The 25732-nt window shown below is 40.5% G+C and overlaps 1 protein-coding gene across 1 annotated transcript in view; it reads left to right on the top strand.

The window, feature by feature from the left end:
• Nucleotides 1-25609, top strand: part of piezo2b (piezo-type mechanosensitive ion channel component 2b) — a 91620-nt gene extending 66011 nt beyond the window's left edge. Inside the window, exons 29-55 of the mRNA XM_083927690.1 lie at nucleotides 192-339; nucleotides 1057-1146; nucleotides 2330-2451; nucleotides 2700-2768; nucleotides 4934-5037; nucleotides 5960-6058; nucleotides 6997-7117; nucleotides 7204-7284; nucleotides 8363-8529; nucleotides 8606-8799; nucleotides 9877-10050; nucleotides 11091-11750; nucleotides 12807-13065; nucleotides 13527-13706; nucleotides 14392-14698; nucleotides 15039-15171; nucleotides 17546-17693; nucleotides 17771-17982; nucleotides 18124-18282; nucleotides 19243-19390; nucleotides 19950-20138; nucleotides 20444-20536; nucleotides 21353-21522; nucleotides 21892-22011; nucleotides 22225-22304; nucleotides 22821-23022; nucleotides 24074-25609. Of these exons, the coding sequence (XP_083783816.1) occupies nucleotides 192-339; nucleotides 1057-1146; nucleotides 2330-2451; nucleotides 2700-2768; nucleotides 4934-5037; nucleotides 5960-6058; nucleotides 6997-7117; nucleotides 7204-7284; nucleotides 8363-8529; nucleotides 8606-8799; nucleotides 9877-10050; nucleotides 11091-11750; nucleotides 12807-13065; nucleotides 13527-13706; nucleotides 14392-14698; nucleotides 15039-15171; nucleotides 17546-17693; nucleotides 17771-17982; nucleotides 18124-18282; nucleotides 19243-19390; nucleotides 19950-20138; nucleotides 20444-20536; nucleotides 21353-21522; nucleotides 21892-22011; nucleotides 22225-22304; nucleotides 22821-23022; nucleotides 24074-24326 (4682 nt within the window). The 3' untranslated portion in view covers nucleotides 24327-25609. The remainder of the gene's footprint in view (nucleotides 1-191; nucleotides 340-1056; nucleotides 1147-2329; nucleotides 2452-2699; nucleotides 2769-4933; nucleotides 5038-5959; nucleotides 6059-6996; nucleotides 7118-7203; nucleotides 7285-8362; nucleotides 8530-8605; nucleotides 8800-9876; nucleotides 10051-11090; nucleotides 11751-12806; nucleotides 13066-13526; nucleotides 13707-14391; nucleotides 14699-15038; nucleotides 15172-17545; nucleotides 17694-17770; nucleotides 17983-18123; nucleotides 18283-19242; nucleotides 19391-19949; nucleotides 20139-20443; nucleotides 20537-21352; nucleotides 21523-21891; nucleotides 22012-22224; nucleotides 22305-22820; nucleotides 23023-24073) is intronic.
• The last annotated feature ends 123 nt before the right edge of the window (nucleotides 25610-25732 follow it).

The following is a 25732-nucleotide window of genomic DNA, read 5'->3' on the forward strand; positions in this document are numbered from 1 at the left end:
ACTATTTGCTGGAATTAAACCCACATCCATGTTTATTTTTTAGGCTTATCACTAAGTGCCAATTTAGTTCAGTGCAGTCTTTGTGCTGATCTTACTGATCTCCAGTAAATACAAAACAGAATCAGAAAAAAACACATTACCATCCTTCAGAATTCACACTTACAATTGTCCTAACTTTCACCCTTCATTAGAGGCGTGCGAGCTACCCAGCAACGAGGCTGGGATCATCTGGGACAGCATCTGCTTCGCCTTCCTGCTGCTACAGAGACGAGTCTTCATGAGCTACTACTTCCTCCACGTGGTAGCTGATATCAGAGCGTCGCAGATCCTCGCGTGCAGGTACACAGATGAGGCTGAGCTGGCCTCCTGCGTAAAGCAGCTATGATGCAAGAGCTCTCTGATGGTATATGGCCCGAGGACGGCAAGATTAAATGAGCAAACAGCATCTAAAGTACATGATGGACAGACTTTGACAGGAAAGAAAAGGAAACATGTGTGACGTGTATTAAGAAAACACAGAAAAGATTTGTCTATTCAGTGTAAGAATTTTAAATTTGCACAACAGAAACTAATGACACACACACACACACACACACACACACACACACACACACACACACACACACACACACACACACACACACACACACACACACACACACACACACACACACACACACACACACACACACGTAAGAAGAAACATGCAGTCGATGACAATGGTGTTTCAGTAGAACTTGGCTCCTTCTGTGACCCACTTCCCCGGTAAAGTTAAGTTATAATTAGATAAACATGGAATCAGTGTAGCTCTTGAGGGGATGTACGACAGTTTTTTGGCTCCCAAAGAGAAGGGAATTTTTTTTTTTTGGTCCATAACAAAAAAAACAAGTAGGATCAAGCTTTCATACTGTGACACTGGATGTTTTGAACATGTTTGTGTGTTTATTAAGATCCCCATTAGCTTCTGCCCGTCTTAGACTGTAGCTACTCTTCCTGTGGTCTCTGTTATTTTGTTAGAATATTACATAATATGGATTACATGTGATTGTGTTTCAGAGGGGCGGAGCTTTTCCAGGCCACTATAGTGAAGGCGGTGAGAGCCAGACTGGAGGAGGAGCGCAAATCTGTGGAGCAGCTGAAGAGACAGTGAGACTCGAAATATTTGACTTACTCCATGTGGTGTGATGTAAAATAGGCCATTTATTGGGGACTACTTTCAGCAGCAGTGAGTATTTGGGGCAGCAGGATCGTGTCTAAAGGATCGACCCTAAATAAACTGCAGTGTGTTTGTTAATAAGAAGCACGTCCCCCAGTGCAGCGGTGTAGGGCTGTAATGAATAGTTAAAGCTTCATTCATAACGTTGACATTTAAAATTGTAAATCAACATTCTAACCCTAAACTGACATTTCTGCACAGTTGCAGATAAAAAAATAGGCTACACTAATATTATTAGTATTAACTAGTATCATAATATTTGTAGAATTACATCCCTGTGGTGGCTGCATAATGTTTCTATGGCGTGATTATTGTTTCATCATTCTTTTATGCTCTTATTGAATTAGCCTTCATGTATTTTCGCTGAACAAACCTAAACTTCATAAAAGAAAGTTGATTTAAAATTTAATACATTTAAAAGTTTATATTTAATTTTTTTACGCGATGACGTCAAAAAATATGACGGCAGAGTTTCAAGACTGCATTCAAAGTCTTCAATAGACACTTTGAATGTAAAACAAATGTTTTTTTTACATTACATTGCTTCAGACCTACAACAGTGTAACTCATTGATGTGTTGTTGCACAGAGGAATAAGATTTATCAGGCTTCTGTGGCACAGCCGATACATGTAAATGTGATAATTCATCGCTGGTTTTGGTCTTTTCCTGAGATTCATTGACTTCAGGAAAATTTATAAAATATAGTGACACTAAGGTATCAAGCATGATTAAGTCTTTTTCATGCCTTTGAATATCTTTGGTGAGTCTCAATTTAGCCCATAAATGAGTAGACATGAATCAGAAAGCCTTTAAAATCTGTTGTGTATTAAAAGCAACTCCCAGCTCACTCTTTACGGTTTCCTGGAAGCCATCGCTCAGTATATCATACTACATAAAGTCAATGTATTTCCACCACTTACACTTACCTCAGGAGTTACTCATCAGCTCTGATAACATCCACTCACCCGCTCTAATGAGCACTCCACTGTTTCATACGTACACTAATTTCCATATGAAGCCTGGAGATGTTTATGTTCAGTCTGTTAGGCCGTCAGTGATGTTCCTCTGTGTCGATACTTCATGTCTCTTCACTGCCTCTCTGATCTAATCAGGATGGAGCGCATTAAGGTGAGGCAGCAAAAGTTTAAGAGGGGCAAGGAGAGGATGCTGAGCATGGCGCAGGAGTCTGGAGATGGACAGACCCTCATCCAGCCCGAGGAGGATGACGATGATGGTATGACGACGGCTGCCGGGTCCTCTCTCTGTGCAGTCGGTTAGGAAAGTTAGTTTGAAGGTGTTTGCTAGTAGTGCTCAGGTCAGGTGTCAATGTCTGAATTCATTAATATATGTTGTGTAATGATGTATTTCCATTAGTATATTAGCTAAAAGAGCAGCTTAATGTAGTCAAAATATATGCTTTGAAGTGTGTAGCCAAATTAATTTCTTATGAAATGTTGCCTTGATGTATTTGTGAAATTTTAGGAGCACATCGAACGAAAGCCAAGACCAAAAAAAAGCAGTGGTGGAGGCCGTGGGTTGACCATGCTTCCAGTAGGTTGACCCCCCAACCCTCTTTTTTCTCTTCCTCCACTCCGATTGGCCCTTGTGTCCTTGACCAGAACGCTGAGGATTCCCATACTGCCCCTGGGCTCTGAAGGCACCAACACACAGTAGTCTCACTTAATCCAGATTTTAGTCCTTTTCTGTCTCTATTTGAGAGCCCTTGTTACGCTCTTATGTACAGTATGTATGGAGAGGCACTTCAGTTCCAAGATGATCCAAAAACACTGTGTCAGTATCGCTGCGGAGCAGGGTTGCCTTAAATAGACACAATGAGACGTTAAAGCAAGAGAAAACGACTAATGTCTGGAGGTTTGTACATTAGGACATTGTTTAAAACATAATCATCGGCCTTACCTAAAGAGCCCACAGTAGAGAATCACTCTGTTGTAAAACATTTTCATGCAAAGATATGAAGTCGACTCGCCTTTATTCTCAGTACTGGAATAAAGGATGGAGGGTTTGTTCATTCTTTGCCTGTGGACATGATCACCAAACAGGAGCATGTAAAATAGCAGGAACAATTGGACAAATGATTGAATATCTAAACTGATGACCTTTACAGTGTCTTTGTGCTAAAGAAAATGAATACAAGTCTTCTTTCTGAGTCAATACAGTGGTCGCCTGTTTGGTTTGAACTCATGTCTCACGTCGTACTCCACCCCCACATGACATTTTCAAATTATTTCTCCATTTTATCTCTTTGTCATTTGATGTTTCATCTCCATATCCCAGCATCCTCCCTCATCTCCCGCCCACCGCGGTTCTGTTCAAGGACATAAGTCAGCCTCGTCTATCCCATTGCTTCTAACACCTAACTACTGTAGACAGGAGTCACTTGCTCTGTCGAGTAGTTTAAATGCGACTGTGCTTACTGGAGTAAGAGTCTTTAATAGACACCCTTCATTGTGCTTTGTGCTCATAGTTACATCAGTCATACTAACATTGTGTGTTTTCTGCTTTTTCTGTTCCGTACTCTCATGTCGCTGATATTGAACATGTATCTATACCATGACTCACTGTAGACTCAGTTAAAGCTGGGGTAGACACTTTGAAAATACAGCCCTCCTTCTTACAGTAACCCATGAGTACTAGTCATTCATTTCACTCATCCCAATCAGGATTGTGATCACAATCCTTTATATAGCGGCAATTACATGCGATATAGGCCTTTGCACACTAAGTCAATATTTTTTGTCTTAAGTTGTTGCATGTTTAAAAATAAATATTCACAAAAGAAACTTTAGCCTGTCATTAAAGTCTTTGGAAGAGGTTCTAGAAGTTTATTTTTTGCATCCGGCAAAAGCCTTTTGAGAGCTGTTTGACCACTTAGAGCCACTGTACATGCTCAATTTTATCATCCAAAATGTCCTCTGATAAGCTGATTCACTTTGTCTCTCAGCACAAAGCACCTTAAGACAAGGTAAAGAATACAATAAAACAGAATTTAAAGATAGATGATGGCAGGTGATTGTGGAATTTAGTAGAATTGGACAGTGGCCCTCCAGGAGCAGGGTTGGGCAGCCCTGGGTTAGACACTAGTGATTGTGCTCTAGGCAGCTAAAATAGCTTCTTCACACTCCATTTTGTCTTGTATTTTGTATTTTTGCAACAAATAGATTTTGACCCAGTACGTGTTGATTTTGAATGACAGATTTTAGAAAACACATAGAAAAAATACGGACGTAGTGCGCAAAGGTCATCCTGTTTCCTTTGCAAACTAGTGGGCCTGCAAAGCCCTTAGAGATGACATACTGTGATTGGAGGCTCTACATTAACATGAACTTGAAGTAGCCACCGCCATGAGGTTTGGCTGCAGTTAGCAAAAGGCTAAACTACTAAAGTTTTTGCAACATTTTCTCTCCATCTCTGAAATGCTTTGTCGATATTGACAAGTGTTGTATTGCGTTTATAGAGTCTCGTTTATAGACTAGGCTATCATGGAATTTTCCCTCATTGACACCAAAAAGAAGCTGCCTACCCCAGCTTTAAAGGTTTTATATGTATTGTGTAGAATTTCAAGGTAAGTGGTTTGATTTTCCTGCATCTTCCTTTCAGCGAGGGAAACTTCTCTGAACCTCATTTAAATTAAGAGAAAAACGATGAATGACATCAGCCTCTGTTTGACTGAATGTAACTACCTTCTGCCCCTTCAGTGGTTAGAAGTGGAGACTATTACTTGTTTGAAACCGACAGTGAGGAGGAAGAGGAGGAAGAGGAGAAAAAAGACGACGAACAGCCAAAGAAGTCTGCGTTTCAGGTGGCTCATTTTTCCATCAGTTTTACGTGTAAAACAAGATTTTCATTCCGTCTCTGTCACAGTTATTTAATTAATTAATGACATGTTTTTATTATTGATAATGATCAGAGGTTAAAATAACAAAGTATGTTTACTCAAGTACTGTTCTGACTTTACACTTCGACTGGTATACATTTGAGAGGGACATATTGTACTATTTACTCTATTACAATACATGGAAAAGGTACTTAGATCCTAAAAGTCCTGCATTTAAGTCCTACTTAAGTAAAAGTACATACATATTATCAGCTAAATGTACTTCAAGTATCAAGTTAAAGTATTCTGCAGTTAAGTTTGTTGATACTGATGCATCAGCATATAAACAGAATTTCACTGGTGTAGCTGCTCGAGGTGAAGCTACTTTGGATCTACTTGTTTTATTTCATACGTTTATGTAGAGGCCTAACAAGTACAATATTTCCCCCTGAAATGTAGTGAGGTAAGAGTCTAAAGCAAGAGCAGATGTACTGGATTACTTTCCACACTTGCCTGTATCTGATGGTTGTTAGTGTCATGCAGATTGAAATATTACATGCTAAACTCATAAACTAACAAACTCATAGAAGAGGATGCATTGCTTGTTGAAAATACGGTTTACACAACATACTGTTTCCCTAAGACAAACATTTCTTGAACTTTTCATACTTTTGCTAACCTTACTTATCATACCAGTTTCTTGAGGGCTGTTTTAAATGTGACTTTTAACTGATTCTTCTCACTTTGGGATATTGCTATTTCTACAGAATGTGATAAACTATGTATATTCACCTGAACAGCATCATGGACTACAACATCCTCTCTTGTTCACTGTCTTCTAACACATTTGATAATAATATGAAATCATTTTCTACTAACCCTGTCTCACTCTGTTGTCTCTCTGTAGCGAGCTATTGGGAAGTTTGTCTCTGCTGTTCTGGCTTTGCCCAAGTCTATCATTAAGCTGCCTAAAACTGTACTGCAGTACGTAGTCAAGGCAGGCAAGGTACTCACCACCAGAACCCACTGACACAGCTTGCTTTCCGTATGAATGTTTAAGTAACAGCTAACACCACAGCAAACCGCCTGTCCAGCTTATGTTTGGTGTTCGGCTCTTCTGTTCTTCTGGTTGACAGAAACAACCACATAATAAACAGATTGACACACCACAGTGATAGATGAGTTCACCCATATCACTGGCAAACACTCATTTGAAATAAATCATTAAACATAAACCAGAATGGAAAGGCTTTGAACTTTTCTCTGTTGCATGTTGTTATGAGCGGCTTAAAGTGGACTGCATGAAATGGAGCTTTAATCTGGCATGGTGTTGGTTGTGTTAAGTGTTTCCTGTCTGTTTTTGACCTTTTTGTGCACATATAATAATAGTATTAGGGGTTAGCGTTGGGCCTGGTCTCCGCCGAAAGATTGTTTTGTGTGTTTTGTGTTACACTGATGTTTGTGCACGGTTTAGTGCATTAACAGAAAAGGTTCCTGAAAATAATGCCATGCCGTCTATGTTCTTGAGCACACCGTAAATTCTAAGACTGCAGGGTATAGAGATCTGCTTGAGATCGGCAGTAGATCACTGAGAATATTAGATCATCTTTACTATTTTATTTAAATTTAGATTTCTGGATTTTTTAAATGACTATATAAAAAAGAAAGCTATGAGAGAGTTGACTGCTGAGAAGCAATAAGAGCTACGTGTTGAAATGTCATGTTGAAATTATTTTGAAAAGCTAAGGTATTGTTTTGAAAATGTTTTCTAGTAATATAAAGTGCACATGATTTGTAAATGACAGACTAAAACCAAAAAAACCCACCTTGAATTGGTGTTTAATTCTTCCTTTTAGTTGTTGTTGCACCGTCTTAGTTGACCTCAGTGATTCCTCTTCTTCCCATCCTTTCAGCGATACTGAACTCCTCTTCTCTGCTCTCCAGTTTCTTTATCACGCCTGGATCACAGACCCCAAAGCTGCCCTGAGGGCACGAGGCAAAGAGAAGCGAAAGTTTTGGAAAAAATACACCAAAGGAGTTAGACGCAGAAAAAGCAAGAAAGATGGTAAGCGAGCTCTAGAGACAAATAACTCACATGAAACATTTTTCACGTCCTTTCAACCATAATGAGGTGTCTGTGCTGTACTTCAGCAGGTCAGGTGACCGTAGAGGTTGGTGAGCTCTCGGATGGGCAAGAAAAAGGAGAGGAGAACAAAAAGTCTGGTGGTCCAGGTTGGTTTCTTCTTAAGAAAAGTGTCTTATAAATTATTCAAAGAAAAGATTGACTTGATTTTGTGCTGTTAAATTCCTCCTTCTGAGCCTGACTGCTCTGAACTGAACTCGAGATACTGAATCTGGAATACAATCAGGAAGAACCTCCATGCATGTTTGTTTTTAGCCTCTTTTTTGGCTGTGAATACAAGGATTTAATGGCAATAATTTTATGCATCTTACTATAACAGCGTATGTATATGGACAGGATCACCCACTAAATTATTATCTGCAAAAGGTAAATAGCTTTCTGTTTTCCCTTATTTAGACTCCATCGATCCACCTGCGTGTCTAAGTTAAATTCTGGTGATGGATTAGGACATTTCTTTACAGGAAGAGTTTTGATGAAATATCACAAACTTCCAACACTCCAACATTCGATTTCCCTTGTGATAATATTTGAGGAGCTCTTTTCCAAAACGCTATAAATCCATTTTAATAGTTTTCAGGAGAATTACATTTTTTACCCAGACCCACACATTTGGTTAATATTCAATTTATCTCGTCAAAATGGTTTTTATGGCTCAGTCTGAACATGTTGAACGGACGGACGAAACTAAAAACTCTCCCGCTTCAGAGCGCCGCCATGTTGGATCACATAGAACGCTCACTGAATTCTGATTGGTCGAGAGGAGGTATCGCGTTTAGGCTAAAAATAGGTTTGGTGCTGGTCGCGGTTTGGAAAGGAACTGCATCTTGAGACCATTTTAAACAGGGAAATATAGCGATTTGGCAGAAACACTGATGAAGCAGTGAAAAGGTTCTGTAAACAGCAAAGTGGCTCAAACTCATTTTTTTTAAATTTGGCTTTTATCTCGTTTTGGAAAAGAGCTCTTCATTTGGTGGTCATTCATTCTACGGATGGATCAGGAGGATAATTATCAGTGTGACGTGTTTAGTTTAGGAATGACACCGATCACCGATAACATGAGAAAAAAATCTGTTCTTACTGCTGATATGACACTATTTTGCAAGGTCTTTAGTGCAACCTATAAAGTGTAATTAATGTGTTATGTGTTGTATGCCCCCCCCCCCCCAGACAACATTATAAAGCGAGTGTTCAACATCATAAAGTTCACCTGGGTGCTCTTCCAGACAACAGTGGAAAGCTTCACCAGTTGGATGAATGACATGTGCAGGGAGTACATCGACATCTCCACTGTGCTGCGTATAGAGCGCTGCATGCTCACCAGAGAGGTCAAAAAGGTATGGAAGTTGTCTTGTTTTTGTTTTGTTTTTACAACTTGAAGGACAAAACAATGAACTCTTTTCCTCCTATCAGGGAAACGTTCCATCCAGAGAGAGCATCCACGTCTACTACCAGAAGGCCATGAGGCTCAACATGTCCAGGCAGGCGAGTATGGATCAGTTAAGTGAGGACGAGTCGGTCTCGGGCTCCAACAGGGTTCGAAGAAGGCGAGGAGGCTACCCCATGGAGAGCCAGGACTCCACAGCCTCCAGGGACAGCATGTCCAGGTACACACAGCTTGACGCTGGTCATCAGAAATGTAACACGGGAGTCTAAGTGCGTCCCTATCATGAAATGTTTCAGGAAGTATCTGTAGTGAGAGAGACAACAGTAGAAAAGATTTTAGCTTCAAGACTCTCGACTCTCTTTTTGGACCGAACAGGAATGAGCGTTAGGTTCATTTTTAGGTCTCATGGTAAGTAAATGTGAAATAAGCGGTTAAAATCCATATGGCTTGACTGGGCAGGACACCGATCTGATACCAAGGTTGTGACATGTTTATTCTATCCTATCCAGTAAGGTCAGGTTTTCCAGCATCACAATTCCTCAGTTTAATGTTTTTTTTATTGAAGAATTGTTCATTGTCAAGAAAGAAGTGCTCAAAACATAATCTGCACTTTTGTTGCAAATCAACAGTCTTATGACTAATACGTGCTCTTTAATAATCATTCGTAGCTCCACATGTGGATACATTTTTGGTACAGGTGTTCCCAATTTTATTTGTTCTTACTTGTCTTATCTGGACATGCAGAGAGTTTTGGGTTTTATTTTACACTTAAAGAGTTTTCAATTAGTCAACAGTGTCATTTGAACTACTTTCTGCATTAGAAATAGTCCCTATAGTGTGTTGTGTGGCTTGTCCAGGGTAGGTGCGTTGTTTCGTGAATAAAATGTTGCTGTTGTTTTATAAATGGCATTGTCAAAGTTGCGATATTCAATTTAGCTGCACTGTATTTGATGCACAAGTCTCAAACCTCTGGGCAATAAAACCAAAAACTCTCTACATGGCCACACACCCCTAGAGGTAAGTAAGCAAATTAAATTGTTGTTACGTCATTGGGGTGAATATCCCTTTAGGCAGCCATTAATAGCAAGGTTGTTCAGTAACATCACATGGAGACATTTCATCCTCATTCTTTGCTGCATCTCATGGTTCATGTGACAATGTGAACCCTATGATCCTTTTTAATGTTAAGGTATTACACTATATATGGGGAATCCCCCCGTCTGTGTAGCATGAAGTAGATCCCATCTCATCCTTCTCATCACTAATCATCTCATGTGTCACCCTCACCACCTCTCAGTGCCTTCACCGAGGCTACCACTCTGTTTTCTCGCCAATCCACTCTGGAAGACCTGGATGGAATGCCAGAGTGCATTCCCAAAACCAGCGAGCGTGCCAGGCCCAAACTGCGTAAGATGTGCGGCATGGACGTGTCCAATTCATCAATGGACAGCTGCAGCAGCTTTGTGTCCAGGTGCCTGGCCTGTGCATCCCCCATATATCACCCTGTGTTTCTTATCATTGTTGCTGACATGATCGAGATCATATCACCTCCTGACTACTGTTGAAACCATGGGTTGTTTTGTTTTTTGTTGATTTTTAACTTCAGCTGAGTCGTTGCATGACTTTTCTAAAACATTTTTGTTTATTACGTCCTGTCAAAATCCCAAATATAAACGAAACACTCACAGTTTGTTTGATCCTTGCTACTGCCGTATGCCCGACACACTGTTTGGAGCTGTGCAATCACGGTGCTACTTTCCATTATAAGAACCCAAAGATAACCAGAAGATAGTGTCACATTATAACAGCAATTTGAAAAGCAATTTTACAGTGTAGGGTCTGTTTCTCAGCAATTGCTTTTGTGTTAATTGACTCGTTGGAATAAACATCACTTTTGTTGTTACAGCGATCTTTGTGACGTACAGTAATAATAAAAAATGAATAATAATAATACATTTATTTATGATCGCATCTCTTCTAACATCAAATGCAGCTCAGGTGCAGGTATTAAAAAGAGGAGACAGTTAGAACAATACTTTAAGATAAAAAATAAAGAACATACTCGTAATAAAACTATTGTATGTTTGTCAACAACTGTAACACAGATGATAAATGACAATATAGTACAGTATAATATAGTAATTATATAAAATGTCTTCATAGGCAACCTCATAACGAAATAACAAGATTATAGTGTGTCATAAACCATTTCTGAAATGTTCATTTTATGTTCTGTGTTTAAATGAAAAGGTGTCATTAAAACATCCAGTTTCAGCCAATCGAATGGATGGTTAGAAATAAAAAGGCTTTAATAAATATGGGTTGTTACATTATAACTTTGCATAAAGGCACACCTGGCACCTGCTGAAGAAGGCAAGTGGGCAGATCTGTTGTTTTATTTATTATGTAAATTGAGAGACTTAATCTATTTCAGACATCCTGTTTTTTCCATGTGAACAGACAGACTTGACCGCAGATTGATACAATCCCTTCTGTGTTTGTCCCCTGCAGTGAAGCGACCCAGTGCGTCACGCTCTACTCCAGACAGGGCACTACAGACACCATAGAAGAAGTGGAGGATGAGCAGGATCAAGGGGAAGACAAGCAGAAGCAGCAGGTTTCCTGGGAATCCCAACAGTTAGATGAGAGTGAGGGGGCCGAGGACGGCCTATGGAGTGATGGAGAACCCAGGAAGAAAGAGGAAAAGGAGGAGGAGGAGGGTGGGGACCAGGAGGGACTGGAGGCGGAGGAGCGAGTAGAGGTACCAAAGGACCAGGAGGGAGAAGAGGCTCCCTGGGAGTCCTTTGGCCCAGATGAGGGCCCCTCCCTCAGGCTGGAGGAGGCAGAGTCTGCCCCTTCTGCCCAGGAAAAGAACTTCACCACTGAGAGTGAGGACGGGGGAGATCAGCAGGACTTTATGCAGACAGAGGGGCGAGTAGGGTTGCTCTACACCCCTGATACAGATGCTTCTAAAACATCTGACGCCGACGTGCCTCCCAGCTACAGTAAGGCCGTCAGCTTTGACCGGCTGGAAGTAAGCGATGACGAGAGCGACATGGATAGGAAGAGGCGCATGGTAATGACCTCTGACAGCCACTCAGACAGCAGGTCAGACATCATGCTGCCCTCCATGACCACTGAGCTGACCGCAAGCGAACTGCTGCTCAACAAGTGAGTCCCAAAATAACCGATAATAAAGCCTGTTTAGCATGAAGCCTCACAGGAATCACAGTCAACTGTTATTTGTTTTTACTGCAGATTCATCTTGATAATTTTAAAATAGCACCTTGTTCACCCTTAAAGTCGTACCGTATTAATGTGTGCCGTTCAAAGGTCTGTTCTATATGCTTTTTTTTAGTACTTTCCAAAATGTTTCTGTATAACAGATCATCAAAAACTAACAGCATATCCATTGAAGGCTTTATACTGATGGAACTGGTCTCTAGAGATGTTAGATGATCCTAGCGATGCCATACATGTACGCTGGTGTTGTTGCCTCTTGCACACGAACTTTACAGTACCTTGATTGTAACAACAACAACAACACCTGCAGAATGAGTCAGACATACAGGTCCTTTTCCTCGAGGCAGTCTGTAATTTAGGAGCTCTGGAACTGAATAACTGAGACAATGGGCACCTGAGACATGTTAGAGCGTCTTCACCTCTCCTACACACGAGCAAGTCGTTTTTGTCTCTTTGTGGCTATTTATCATCTCTTTGTTCCGCGTCTCCTTGTAGCTGCATGTGCCCTTTTGTAATCATGTAGTTGTTTTGCATCCCTTAATTGTAGTAATTCGTAGTTATGTTGATGTTTTTGCTGATGTTTTGCATGCCTTTGTTGTCTTTTTGCATCTCCTGATGGTTGTTTTGTATCTTTTTGTAGTCTTATGGTGGCTTTGTGTCTCTTTGTGATCATTTTTGCAAGTTTGTGTAGTTGTTTTGTGTCTTTTTGTAGTCAAGTGGTTGTTTTACAAGTCTTTGTAGTTGTGTCAAGTCTTTTTGTGTTCACTTTGCATTTCTTTGTGGTTGCTTTGCATCGTCTTGTAGTTGATTTGGGTGTTTTTGTAGCCATGTAGTTGTTTTGTGTCTTTTCAAAGTTATGTAGTTGTTTTGTGTGTTTTTGTAGCTATGTCACACTTATAAACCCATTTATTCATGTTTCTACGATGTTTTAGAATCAGATAAATATTCAAACACCAAATCAATCCATCTCGTCTGTGTCTCCAGGATGTTTTATGATGAGGAGCTGGAGCAGTCAGATAAATTCTACCAAAAGCAGCCTCTGATCCTCCAGCTCGTCTATGCCCTCTACAACATGCTGGTGGCCCACTCAGAGATGGTGTGCTACCTAGTCATCATCATCAACCACATGGTATCGGCCTCCTGCGCCACCCTGGTCCTTCCCACCACCATCTTCCTCTGGGCCATGCTATCAGTGCCCCGGCCTAGCAAGAGATACTGGATGACTGCCATTGTCTATACTGAGGTACAGTCTGACGTCAAAAACATCAACTGATCAGTCAGATCTGCAGGTGGTATCCTTTTGTCAACCGTCACATTATGTTGCTGCCTATCCTACAAGAATTACATTTTGCATTGGTGTTGGTGACAATATGGTGGATATCTCATTTGGGAATAGCGCTCTGGGACAGAGGACAGTGGCAGAAAGTTGAGCTAAGCACAGAAAGCTTTTAAAGATGAATTTATTATATATATTTTTAACATTGTTTGACAATAACAGGTAGGAGTACAATGATTATTTTTTATTTTCCACTAATGCATTGATTGATTTAAATGCACAGATGAGATAATTATACTTGCATTGTTGTCTAAGAGTACAAATTCACTCATTGAATTGAACAGTGAACAGTCTTTCTTATGTTTCGCTGGAAAACGTTTCACGTAATCCAGACAGCTTCACTGACAAACACTTTATGTTCCCTCCAGGCCACCATCGTCGTCAAGTACTTCTTCCAGTTTGGCTTCTTCCCATTTAACCAAGACAATCTGAATAAGAATAAACCATATCACCCTCCCAACATCATCGGAGTCGAGAAGAAGGATGGTTACGTCCACTACGACCTGGTCCAGCTACTGGCGCTCTTCTTCCACAGATCCATTCTGAAGGTTCCTGCAAACACAGAATATTTAGTTACCATGAACACAAGCAGTGTTCTTTATCTTGAGTCAGTCAACAACCGCACTATTTAGTGACATTTACATTTAAACACTACAGTTTTTATTTATTTAGCCTATCTAAGGACACTAGATATTTTAGACAGGTTTTAACGATGTACCCCTTCAGTATAAACCGATGACTTTGGGGATCTGTGCCACAGTGTTGTGAAACTGACTCACACGTTGTTGGTTTTGGTCTGTTCATGCAGACTGTTGCTTGCTAGAATGTTGTCAGATTGTTTTAATAGTAGGGAAACTCTGCAACACATTACAGCCTTAGTGACCAATCATGAACTCCATTATGAAATAAAATGTGTAAAGTTTGCAAAGGAAATTATGTTTCTTTAATTGATTATGTATCTATCCAAAGTGATCGGTCTGAGGTCAGGGAGGATCCCCCAAAAGGCCTTTAGAAGGCCAGTTTTGACCAGATTTAGATATGTGTGTCCCTCTTACACAGAGATTGAAACTTGCTAGAAGATTTCTCACCATCTATGTTGCAGTTTTCTTTCACTCTCAACAAATGAAAGAAACTCTGTAGAGTGCACTGTGAGCCCTTTATGGAACAACCTCTGTGACTGGGAAATGTTTACCCTTTGGTAAGGGACTCTTATACCTCTTTCTCCTTTTCCAGTGTCACGGTCTTTGGGACGAGGATGACCCCAAAGAAAGAAGGGAGCCCTCCCGTCAGAGCGAGTCAGAGGGCGAGGGGAAAGAAAAGGAGGAGAGTGAGAAGGAGTCTGAACACACCCCCTCACTGGTCAGTGAGGGGAGAGGCTCCACTCACACCTTGAGATCCATAAACTTTGGGACTTCTATTGATTCAGGACATGTCCAGGTGCACTACCCGCAACAGCAGACCTACCAGCGTCGCAAGAGCTCCAGCGGGGGCTCGCACATTTCTCACCGATCCCTCCACTCAGCCGCGAGGTCCAAGAGAGGTGAAGATTCTTGTCTATTGTCTGTTTCCTTCTACTAACTAGACAAGTGGATGTGAGAAAGTCAACGCAGACAACACTCTTCTCTTAGAAATAGCCCTGAGAGTAATGTGTAATTCTGTAGTAAGCTTAATCATTACTCTTCTAATAATAACAACCAGAACAATAATAATAATAATAATAAACATAAGCAGTGCTCTGGGCTTGTTTCACAAAAACACGTCTCGTGTTCTCTTGCCTTCACCCTTGCATTGTGTCTTTGTTTGTGGATCTCAGGCTTTATCTGTGACTCAACGTCCCGTCACGTTTCATTTACAGCTGGAAATGTTAATTGTTTCCACAGGAAGTACGGCTTCCCACAACAGCAGCCACAAGGACGGCAGCGAGCCCAGCATCCACCAGAAGACCCGCAAACAGATGATCATGGAGAAGCTGAGGGAGCAGGTCCTCAAAGGAAAAGTTTTCCTCATAAAGCGGTACAACGAAGCATAGCCGATTCATAAAAGTTGTGGGGGGTTTTGTCTCCACTCGCAGCTGCTTACTGGTTGTGGCTGTGATTATACAAGAAAGTGTGTAACTTTAGGAGTGATGAGAACTGTGCTCAGCAAGTATTCTAGACAAATAATGGAAAAACACATCAGTTATACAGCAGCTCAAACCTCTCAGAGGTCTAAATTTAGACCTTTAATTACAGCATTCCCGTTAGTGCGGTCAGTGTAATTTTTGTAAGTGCTGCTACAGCCGATCAAAACATGTTACTGCTCTAAATTTAATCACAATGGAACAAGTGGTTTCTGAGATGTTACGTCTACACAGTGACTGAAACGCAGAGAAGATTCAGTCATTTACGTTTTCTCAAAACAAGACCAGTGACAACTGGTCAAAATGTATTTCTTTAACCTTTTAAAACTGGCCACAATAGGCAGCAATAACAATGAGTTACAAACAACATCAGACAAAATATGCAATTAAATCCTAATAAACAGAAATGCAATTATACAACAACACACATATATATATTTCAAGCATAGCATTTCAAGTACATGGATTTTATCCTAAAAAAAAAAAGACAGAAGTCGTGTTCTCCACACAGGGGTCCTTGTGGAGTGTTTTACATAACATCGCTTGTACCACTGATATCAGTTGCCTTAAAAAATGTATTGAGTGTGTTGGTGTGAAATAACCTGAGTTTCTGATTGAACACAAGCGGACATTATGGATCCCCAGTTTTGGAGGATGATCGTTCAGTTCACAGACATGACACAAAACTAAAGTCATTTCAAATGGCAACTTTCTGGCTTTAAGAAAAAACACTAAAAGAAATCCAGAAAAAAAATTGTGGTTGTCAGTAACAGTTTCATTTTTGGACCAAGCAGAGGGAAAATTATGGAATCAGGAAAAACAAACTAAACACACCACTAGTACTTTGTTGCACCACCTGTGGCTTTCATAACAGCGTGCGGTCTCTGCGGGATCGACTTAATGAGTGATAAACAGTACTCTTCATCACTCTTCATCACACTTTCCCTGATTGCTGTTGCCAGATCAGCCTTGCAGGTTGGAGCCTTGTCGTGGACCATTGTCTTCAACTTCCACCACAGATTTTTAATTGGATTGAGATCCGGACTATTTGCAGGCCATGACATTGACCCTATGTGTCTTTCTTCAAGGAATGTTTTCACCGTTTTTGCTCAATGGCAATAAGCATAATCATCTTGAAAAGTTTTTTTAATCATCCCCAAACATCCTTGCAATCGATGGGATAAGAAAAGTGTCAGAAATTGTCAACGTAAACTTTTATTGAAGACGTAATGACAGGCATCTCCCCAGTGCCTTTAGCTGACATGCAGCCCATAGCATCAATGACTGTGGAAATGTGCATGTTTTCTTCAAGCAGTAGTCTTCATGAATCTCATTTTCCTTAGCCCATTGTAACCTTCCTTGTTTTTTCCGTTTAGGTGTTAATGATGTTTAGCGTTTCTGTATGTAAATCCCATGACTTTTAGGTGATTTCTTACAGTTCGCTCACAGACTCCAGTTTCCTCCTCCCATTTGTTCCTCATTTGTTTTGCTGTGCATTTTCTGTTTTCAAGACATATTGCCTTAAGTTTTCTTTCTTGACGCTTTGATGTCTTCCTCAGGCTAACAGCATGCTTGCCTTTAACAACCTTCCCATATTGTTTGTACTTGGTCCAGATTTTAGACACAGCTGATGACACATTGCGTGATGATTTACCCTCTTTAAGAAGTTTGATAATCCTCGTCTTTGTTTCAATTGACCTCTCTCGTGTTGGAGCCATGATTCACGTAAATGCACTTGGTGCAACAGCTCTCCAAGGTGTGATCACTCCTTTTTAACTGCAGACTAACGAGCAGATGTAATCTGATGCAGGTGTTAGTTTTCGGGAAAGAAAATTTACAGGGTGATCCTATAATTTGTTCCTCTGCTTGGTCTAAAAAAGTTACTGACAACCACAATTTTTTTTCTGGATTTCTTTTAGTGTTTTTTCTTAAAGCCAGAAAGTTGCCATTTGAAATGACTTTAGTTTTGTGTCATGTCTGTAATCTGCTTTTTTATTTAGGGGTTGTATTGTTCTCCTCCACGCTGTTTCAGTAGGCCTACTGTGGACAGCGCTGTGCCTACACGCACAACAACTAAATTAGCCAGAACTATATCACCATTTCACTGCACAAATGCCCACTCGCTCACAGTAACTGGGATCTAAGAGCATTGCTGCTGACATATTTTATAGACTGTTTTATTGTAAACGTGATGAATGACAGGAACAGCATTAAGACCCACCTGTTTCTTTACTCATATTAACTTTGTTTCTCTTTATTTCTTCACAGGTTCATGGAGATCTACCTTCCTATGAAGCAGTTCTTCTATAACTTGATCCATCCAGAGTACAGCGCGGTCACAGATGTCTATGTGCTGATGTTCCTCGCTGACACGGTCGATTTCATCATCATCGTGTTTGGGTTCTGGGCGTTTGGTGTAAGTTTTAAAATAACATTGAGATCCATAAACTGAATCACTTCTGACAAAGTTAACATTAATTACATCCCCTTTAGAAACACTCGGCTGCAGACATCACATCGTCCCTGTCAGAGGATCAGGTGCCGGGGCCTTTCCTGGTCATGGTCCTGATCCAGTTTGGGACCATGGTGGTGGACCGGGCCCTCTACCTCAGAAAGTCTGTCATGGGCAAAGTAATCTTCCAGGTCATCCTGGTCTTTGGCATCCACTTCTGGATGTTCTTTATCCTTCCAGGTGTCACAGAAAAGTAAGAACTCAATCTTATATAATGTCACATTAGATATCTGGCCTTTAACTGAAAGTTATTTATTCATTTATGATTCATTTGATTAAAAACTCTTTTAGTTTGACAAACTGAAGTCTCTCTTTTCTTCGCTGCCCCTCGTAGGCGTTTCAGTGAGAACATGGTCGCTCAGATGTGGTATTTTGTGAAGTGCATCTACTTCGGGCTGTCAGCCTATCAGATCCGCTGTGGTTATCCGACCCGTGTTTTGGGAAACTTCCTCACCAAGAGCTACAATTATGTCAACCTCTTCCTGTTTCAAGGGTGAGTTTTGCTGGCACAGTTTCATTTCTTCCAGCTGGGTAAACAGGTCCCGGGCTGTGCTCATGTCAGGATTGACAGCTAGCTGAGGTTGCAAGAATGGAAGAAGACAGACAATATCACACCTGGAGTTTATTTGTTTGAGAATGTGAAACCATGTGTTTATCAAAGGTCTAAGGGGTACTGTATCTCCAGGGGTGTAGCACAACATTCTGGACCCTGTACACACATGTAGGCTTTCTCTATGGGCTCCTTCCTGCATCCACAACTTTATATTCTAGTATCTTTTATATCTGTAGCCTCAGTCCCCTTTTTACCCACAGTCTGGCCACACCATTGGTAGGCTATATGTCAATATTCAGGTATTTTATGTCACGCTTAGTACGGAAATAATAAGTCAGTTACAGTACAAATAATACAGGTAATTTGTCAAGCTAAAATACTGGACTGTTTTTCTACTTTTCTCTGTTTTGTTGACATTGTAAATTGTATTTCTATGAGTTTTGGTCTCTCAGTCAAATAAAACAAGCAATGTTTAGACTTCACTGAATGATCTGTACAAATTTTGTAGACTAAATATTAAAACATTTCACAGATAAAATGAAAATAATCATGGGTTGCAACCTTATTAATACAATATTTATGACTTTTAAATCATTTAAATTTAGGTAAGTTATCTTGTTTTGGTTTCTAGTCCGTACTCCAGCGTCACGAACAAACAAATAAACAAATAAAAAAGGATAAAATACTTAATCTTTATGTAAAAACATGTATAGCAATGGCCAAAATGTGGGCTGAAGCCATAGCTTATTATTATAGGCCTGCCCTTCTCTTGAATAAAATCAACACATTCCTGAGTGTGATTTTCTGAATGAACATATTTAATTAGATTGTACTTCAGTCTTATACATTATGCTGGAACAACAGAACAATTGATAAATTCGATTTGTCTGTCGTTTGTAGTTTCCGTCTGGTACCGTTCCTGACGGAGCTGCGAGCTGTGATGGACTGGGTTTGGACTGACACCTCGCTGTCTCTGTCCAGCTGGATCTGCGTGGAGGACATCTACGCTCACATCTTTATCCTCAAATGCTGGAGAGAGTCCGAGAAGGTGTTTATCATTGTGGCGTCCGTCTAGTGTGAGAAGAAGAATCCCTTTGAGAGCCAGAGTCTGTCATGTTGGAATTCATGCTGAAATTTACTTCTGTGATTTGTTGAAGTGGATTTTTTTTATTTGAAGATTATCTGGACTCACTTTCCGCAATGAGCTGTATATTAGGTAACAAAGATGTATTGTATCTGGGGTGCCCAGTATTCCCAAAAGTGCACTAAAGATATCTTTATTCTACACCTCACAATAGTAAATAATGCACTCGTGCAGTCTTTCCTGGATCAGCCTGCAAGTACCTCCTGTCCTCAAAGTTTTGTCCCATCTTCCATCTACTTTTGTAACCTTGGTCCAATTAATTGCTTAATTCTAATGGATTTTTATAAAAAATCTCCAGGCATTAGAAAACATATAGCCATTGCTATTGTATCAGGTCTGCTGGAGTAAAGATGGAACAAAGTTTCATGAGGACAGCCCCTTGCAAAACTAATGTAAAAAGCTGTTTGCTCTGCATCCAGCTCAAATAATGAATCTCACTGTCTTTCATCACATCTCTGTGCAGAGGTATCCCCAGCCGCGAGGCCAGAAGAAGAAGAAGGTGGTGAAGTACGGGATGGGAGGGATGATTGTAGTTCTGCTGATCTGTATCGTCTGGTTCCCGCTGCTCTTCATGTCCCTCGTTAAGTCCGTAGCTGGAGTCGTCAACGCACCGCTGGACGTTTCGTTTGAAATCACCCTGGCTGGCTTTCAGGTGTGGACACAGTTGGGGTTTTTTTAATCAAAAATGTTGAGTTAAAACAATTTTGCCAAGTGCTTTACTGGGAAATGCTGCCCGAAGCCAACTCCTTTGGAAAATGAAATTTAATCCTGCCTTCTTTGAGTAGAGTTCAGGTAAGGCCAGGTCTTTGAATAGCGTGAAATTGCCCATTTTGATGAGTTTGTGTGATTTCTGGGAGAGAGATTGTGATTGTATTTTGTGATTTTTCTGGCTGCAACGTTCAGTGTTTGATTGTGTATCTGGGAAAGACTCAACCAAACAATGTCCTCCTCTCACAGCCCATCTTTACCATGAGCGCTCAGCAAAAACAACTGCAGGTTGTGACACAAACCGAATTTGAAACTTTCCAGAAGATATATATGAAAAAAGATGTAAGTATGACCAAATTCACTTTTCAATTACATGTAAACCCTATGTTTAAAGTAGCTGATGTGTACGGTTTGAAAACTTTCTAGTTGTAGTATCAAAAAAGACACTGTCACAGACAGCAATATATGCAGTGATTTGAGCTGAATGCTAACATTAGGATCCTAACATGGTCACAAATGTTAACGTGCTGATGTTTAGCAGGTATTGTTTATCACGTTAATGTTTTAGTGCTCAATCTGCTAATGAACACGAAACAAACTCTTTTCTTCTTGCTTGATCAATTATTTGTTTAGTCTATAAAATTTCAGAATAAAGTAAAAGAACGTTTGTTTTTTTCCTAACAAAAGACCAACAAAGTATTTTTTATTTATTATTATATTAGCCAAAGAAAAGAAAAAAAACACATTTGAGAAGCTGGAAAAGCTTGATTGATTCATTGATTATTAAAATCATTATTTTTTTCCTGTCAGTCATCTACTCAGTTATTCAGTTAATTGATTCTGCTCAAGGTAAACAAAGAAAAACAAAGTGTTGGACACATTAAATGTTGCCAAAGTTATTAAGATTCCTCCTTTGAGGAGCATGAAGGTCTGTACCAAATGTAATATCAGGCCATGCTGTAGTTGTCAGAGATTCAGCATCGAATCAACACAGTCAATAGACTGCATCCTCTGGAGACCATGAATGTATGTACACAATCTGTTCATGTCAAGCGTTGCAATAGCTGTTTGAACCAAAGGGAGGGACCGACCTGCTTAGAGTCACAAGCTTTAACCTTTAAATAATGTTCTTATTATATGGTTTTGTGTCGTGGTTAGGACGCCTTGCAGTGGCTGGAGAGCTACACGGCAGATGACCTGATCATTGCAGATCTGAAAGGCAACTCCAACTCTCTGTGGACCATCAGTCCACCCAGCAGAACCAGCCTGATAGAAATGTTGCGCACCGAGGAGGAATTCCCCATCACTGTGTCGTGGTCCGTGCAAAGGTACGCCTGCCACGTACCACCTACACTTATACTATATCTAACTATGTGACAAGAACATGGATGAATTATCATCTATATAATCCTAAAACTGTGCACTGTTCACTGTAGAAGCAGTTAGCTTTTATCACCAGGTCATGCTGAACATTTGGCTCATGGGGTTGCATCTGAAAATAACACATACATCCGTCACCTTATAAATACTTTTTCTTATGAGGGGCTGCTTGTACAGACTGGTGTGTGACCAAATTATCAAATCATATACACATAAATAACAAATTATTAAAAACATATATGCTTACGAACCACAGCAGTTTCATGAGGTGGGAAATCATTTAACCTTTGTTTTATTTTTTCCTTTTCTCATCTCAGAAATCTCACTCACGGTGCCAAGGCTGAAATAGCATCAGGAAAACAAGTGACAACTCTAGACAGTGACACAAAACAGGAGCTCATAGCGCTGCTAAACGGGGAGGAAGGGATCTCAGAAGTGTGAGTATATCAGCTGCTTACTCTCTTCTCTGTGATGTGATAATGAGGATCTCGGGTTTTTTACAAATACGATACTTCACTCCTTTTTTTTGACATGTTTTCAGTTGAATAAAGTTTTAACATACCAAAATATAAAACCCTGTGTGTGCCAAAGATATCTTTTTTTTCTGTTATGCTCCAACATATTGCGAAACGGCCTCTCTTTCTCTGCAGGACCCTAAAAGAGATCTTCCCTCGTTTTATTCGAGCCCCCAGTGCCTCAGATGCTACACCTGTTGAGACCCTTTTAAAAGGTGAACATCACCATATTTATCACCATATAGACTGGACGCACTGTGACGTTTTTCAGGATTGTTACTTGATACTTAAGAGCCTCTATTTAGGTAAAAATTCTACTTTTCAATAAACGGTCACCCTTGCTTAAAGTGCTCATAGGAATATAAAGTGTTTAGTCATCTCTGTACTTTTATTTGAAGACACTGTGTAGAGTAGCAGTATGAAATATGCCAAGTATCAGACAGGAATGAATGCCTCTGCAAAGAAAAACCGGTGCCATCTGAAAGATTTTAATATAATAATAAAAGTCTACACATAATGGCTTTTAAAAAAAAATCTATATATTTTAATTGTCTTTTCCTCTGAAATGTCTTATTTATATTTAATTAATTATTAATTGTACATTTACTGGCAATGTTTTGTTACTTGGGGTGGGAGATAGTGGTTTTTCCCAAACCTGAACAAAATATGATTTGCAATTGTATGAGTTTTATTCTGATGAAACGACATACATGTATTCTCCATCCTTGCAGATAAAAAGAAGTTGAACATAACCTTGACCTTGATGCGAGCTAAGAAAGTCTCTGATCAGATCCAAGAATGGTGGGTGGTGGACCAGACGGAGCCTGGCCCGATACAAAAGAGGGAAACAAACAAGAATTACGCAGGCCTGGAGCTCTACGTGTTCAGCGACCAAGTCAGCCCGCCCAGTTTGGGCTTCCTGGCCGGATATGGGTATGTGGTGGTGGTCACGGTAATAAAAAATAAAAAAAAGATTGGTCACACTCTGGCGTGTCAGTAAAATGTCATTATACAAAGCTGAACAACCGGTGAGTAATGATATCCAGCCAAGGGGTCGCAAGAGGATTGACAAGACAGGAAAGCAGGAAAAGAGTATTATTTTAAACTGACATAGGCCTGCGCTCTTCTGTGTCATCACAGGACACTTTTCTTTAGATTTTCCCTGAATCTGAGTACGGGCTTCACCAAGCCTTTGTCACAAAATGATCAGCCTCTTGCTCTTTGACACTTACTACCCTGATGTTACTATGATTTCAGCACATGAATCACAGCCACAAGACCTGCTTAAAACATGGAGCGACAACCTAATATGACTCTAGACTCTGACTAGTGTTTATCCACATTCGACACCGTGGTGCGGTCGGCAGATCAGGCTTCATCTGATATGAACCGAGAGGAAATGATTGACGCCCAGGTCCTCTTTAAGTAGAGTAAAGTCTGTCTTATGATAATGACTGAACCCAACTGCAGTGACAATTAAGCAAACTCCACATGCTGAAGAAAGAGGCCCTTATGCAAATTACTTCACAGGTCAATAATGACTCCTGGACCTCGTTCTTTTAAGTTACTGGTCAGGTGGTAATATAAACAATAGGGTGAAATCAAAGAAGAAGTGTACATTTCTAACCTAGATAAATGACAGCAGGTGTCTTATGTCTCCTAGTTCATACGTCGGACTGTTGAGTGTAAACGGTGCATGAAATGACCTAGAATCAAACAGAGAACCAAAAAAATCTAAATAGCAAAATAACTTTATGTGCAGGGAGCTATTAAACAGAACAGTTAAAGAGTATCTGGTGCTTGAAGGGGCCCCCTGTTGGATTAGCAGTTTAAGGGGTGTTCCTCCTTCTTGCAGCATCTCCTGCAGGTACAAATGTGGCTCACAGCCCTGCATTTGCATGCCATCTTCTAACTAAAGAAATAACATTTGAAGAAATCCACATCCTACACATTGTTTAATTTCCTTTCTCTCCTTCCGGTTTAGGATCATGGGCTTGTATGCTTCTGTGGTTCTGGTCATCGGCAAGTTTGTGCGTGAGTTTTTCAGCGGCATTTCCCACACCATCATGTTCGAGGAGCTGCCCAACGTGGACCGCATCCTCAAGCTGTGCACTGACATCTTCCTGGTCCGAGAGACAGGGGAGTTGGACCTGGAGGAGGACATGTATGCCAAGCTCATCTTCCTCTACCGCTCTCCAGAGACTATGATCAAGTGGACCAGAGAGAAAACTCAGTGAAACTCGGCCGAGGGGACGTTTACTAATGACGGTCGAACAGGAGCCACTCTGATGGCGTGAACAGCTGTCTCAGCCCATTCAGCTGCTGAGAGAGCACAAAGTCAGCGGAGGACCAACTCTGTCCTCTGTAACTGAGCTCTCACGGCAGTGATTCGGGGTTAGCGCCACGCTAAAACACTTCTTTGAGTTATAAACTGGTATTTTCTACTATTTACTGATGAAAATTTGCAGTCATGTTATTAACGATTGAGGACCGATTTGCCGGTGCTGTATTTATCTTACGAACCCTGGCTCAGTTTGCCGTCCAGTGGATAATTCAAGCAGCTCCAGTTGGAGACGGAGAAATCTTTTAAGACAATTTTCCTAAGTTATTAAACGTCTTATCCCTAACATAAAGGTAGGTTTTTAACCACAGATGCCCACAACACTCATCGCTCTTCATGCTCGCCTCGAACATTTTCACAGTCACAAAGGTGGGCGGAGAGAAACATTAATCTTTAAGGGCTTCCCACCAACAAATAAGTGCACAATAATGACCACATGAGCACAATCTCCTTTCTCCCATCTGAAACACTTGGACTGTGGGACTGTGCAATATTGAGCTCTCGTTCCTCCAAGTTTTCGAAGGATGTGGACAGAGGGAAAAGGCCGTTTCTGACAAAGAAACATGAACATGAAGACCACCGTTTTCTTTTTTAAGGCCACGAGGGAGCCTCCTGAGAGACGCAACACAGAAAACATTTTCAGACAATCTTTACTTGCCTTATTTTGTTTGTATGAGAAGAACTGTTATCAACTACGTACATATCTTTCTCAGGAAGAGCAGTTTTCACAGATATTCGTTGTATGAGATATATGTCACAATATGTGGGCTTTGATGGACCTAAAAGAAGATGAGATTGTAGAAAAGAGAACTATTTAAATGGCATGAAATTTAACGTGGATGTTGTTCAGATGGACTGTTACCGAGAATGTTTTACTGCACAGGGAAACAGTTTAAAGCTGTCTTAAGAAAGTAAATGTATTGCTGTGGACTGTTTTCCTCACATAGCTTAATTGCCAATCATCCATGTTCTGAATCATCTACAGGTTGGCTAGAGTTGAGACCAGCAGAGGACTGTTTCTGAATCAGGGTTAGCGTGCATTAGGAGGTAGATTCTAGCACATCACTTGTGAACCTCTCGCTGTTTTTAACATTCATACTCACGAACACTTGTGTGCAGTCAGTCATCAAGGAAGAAACGAGCAGACACAAAGAAAAGATTCCTCACATGAAGGGCTGAAACATGAAGCCCTTTGGTCCAAACTATGCATTAGAGGACATTGTAGCATGATAGAAAAACTTCATTATTGCCATGACTAATTTTCATTACATGTACATACAAGTTTAAAGGGGACAGGTCACG

The sequence above is a fragment of the Echiichthys vipera genome (genome assembly GCF_963691815.1).
Source record: "Echiichthys vipera genome assembly, chromosome: 15".
NCBI classification, from domain to species: Eukaryota; Metazoa; Chordata; class Actinopteri; order Perciformes; family Trachinidae; genus Echiichthys; species Echiichthys vipera.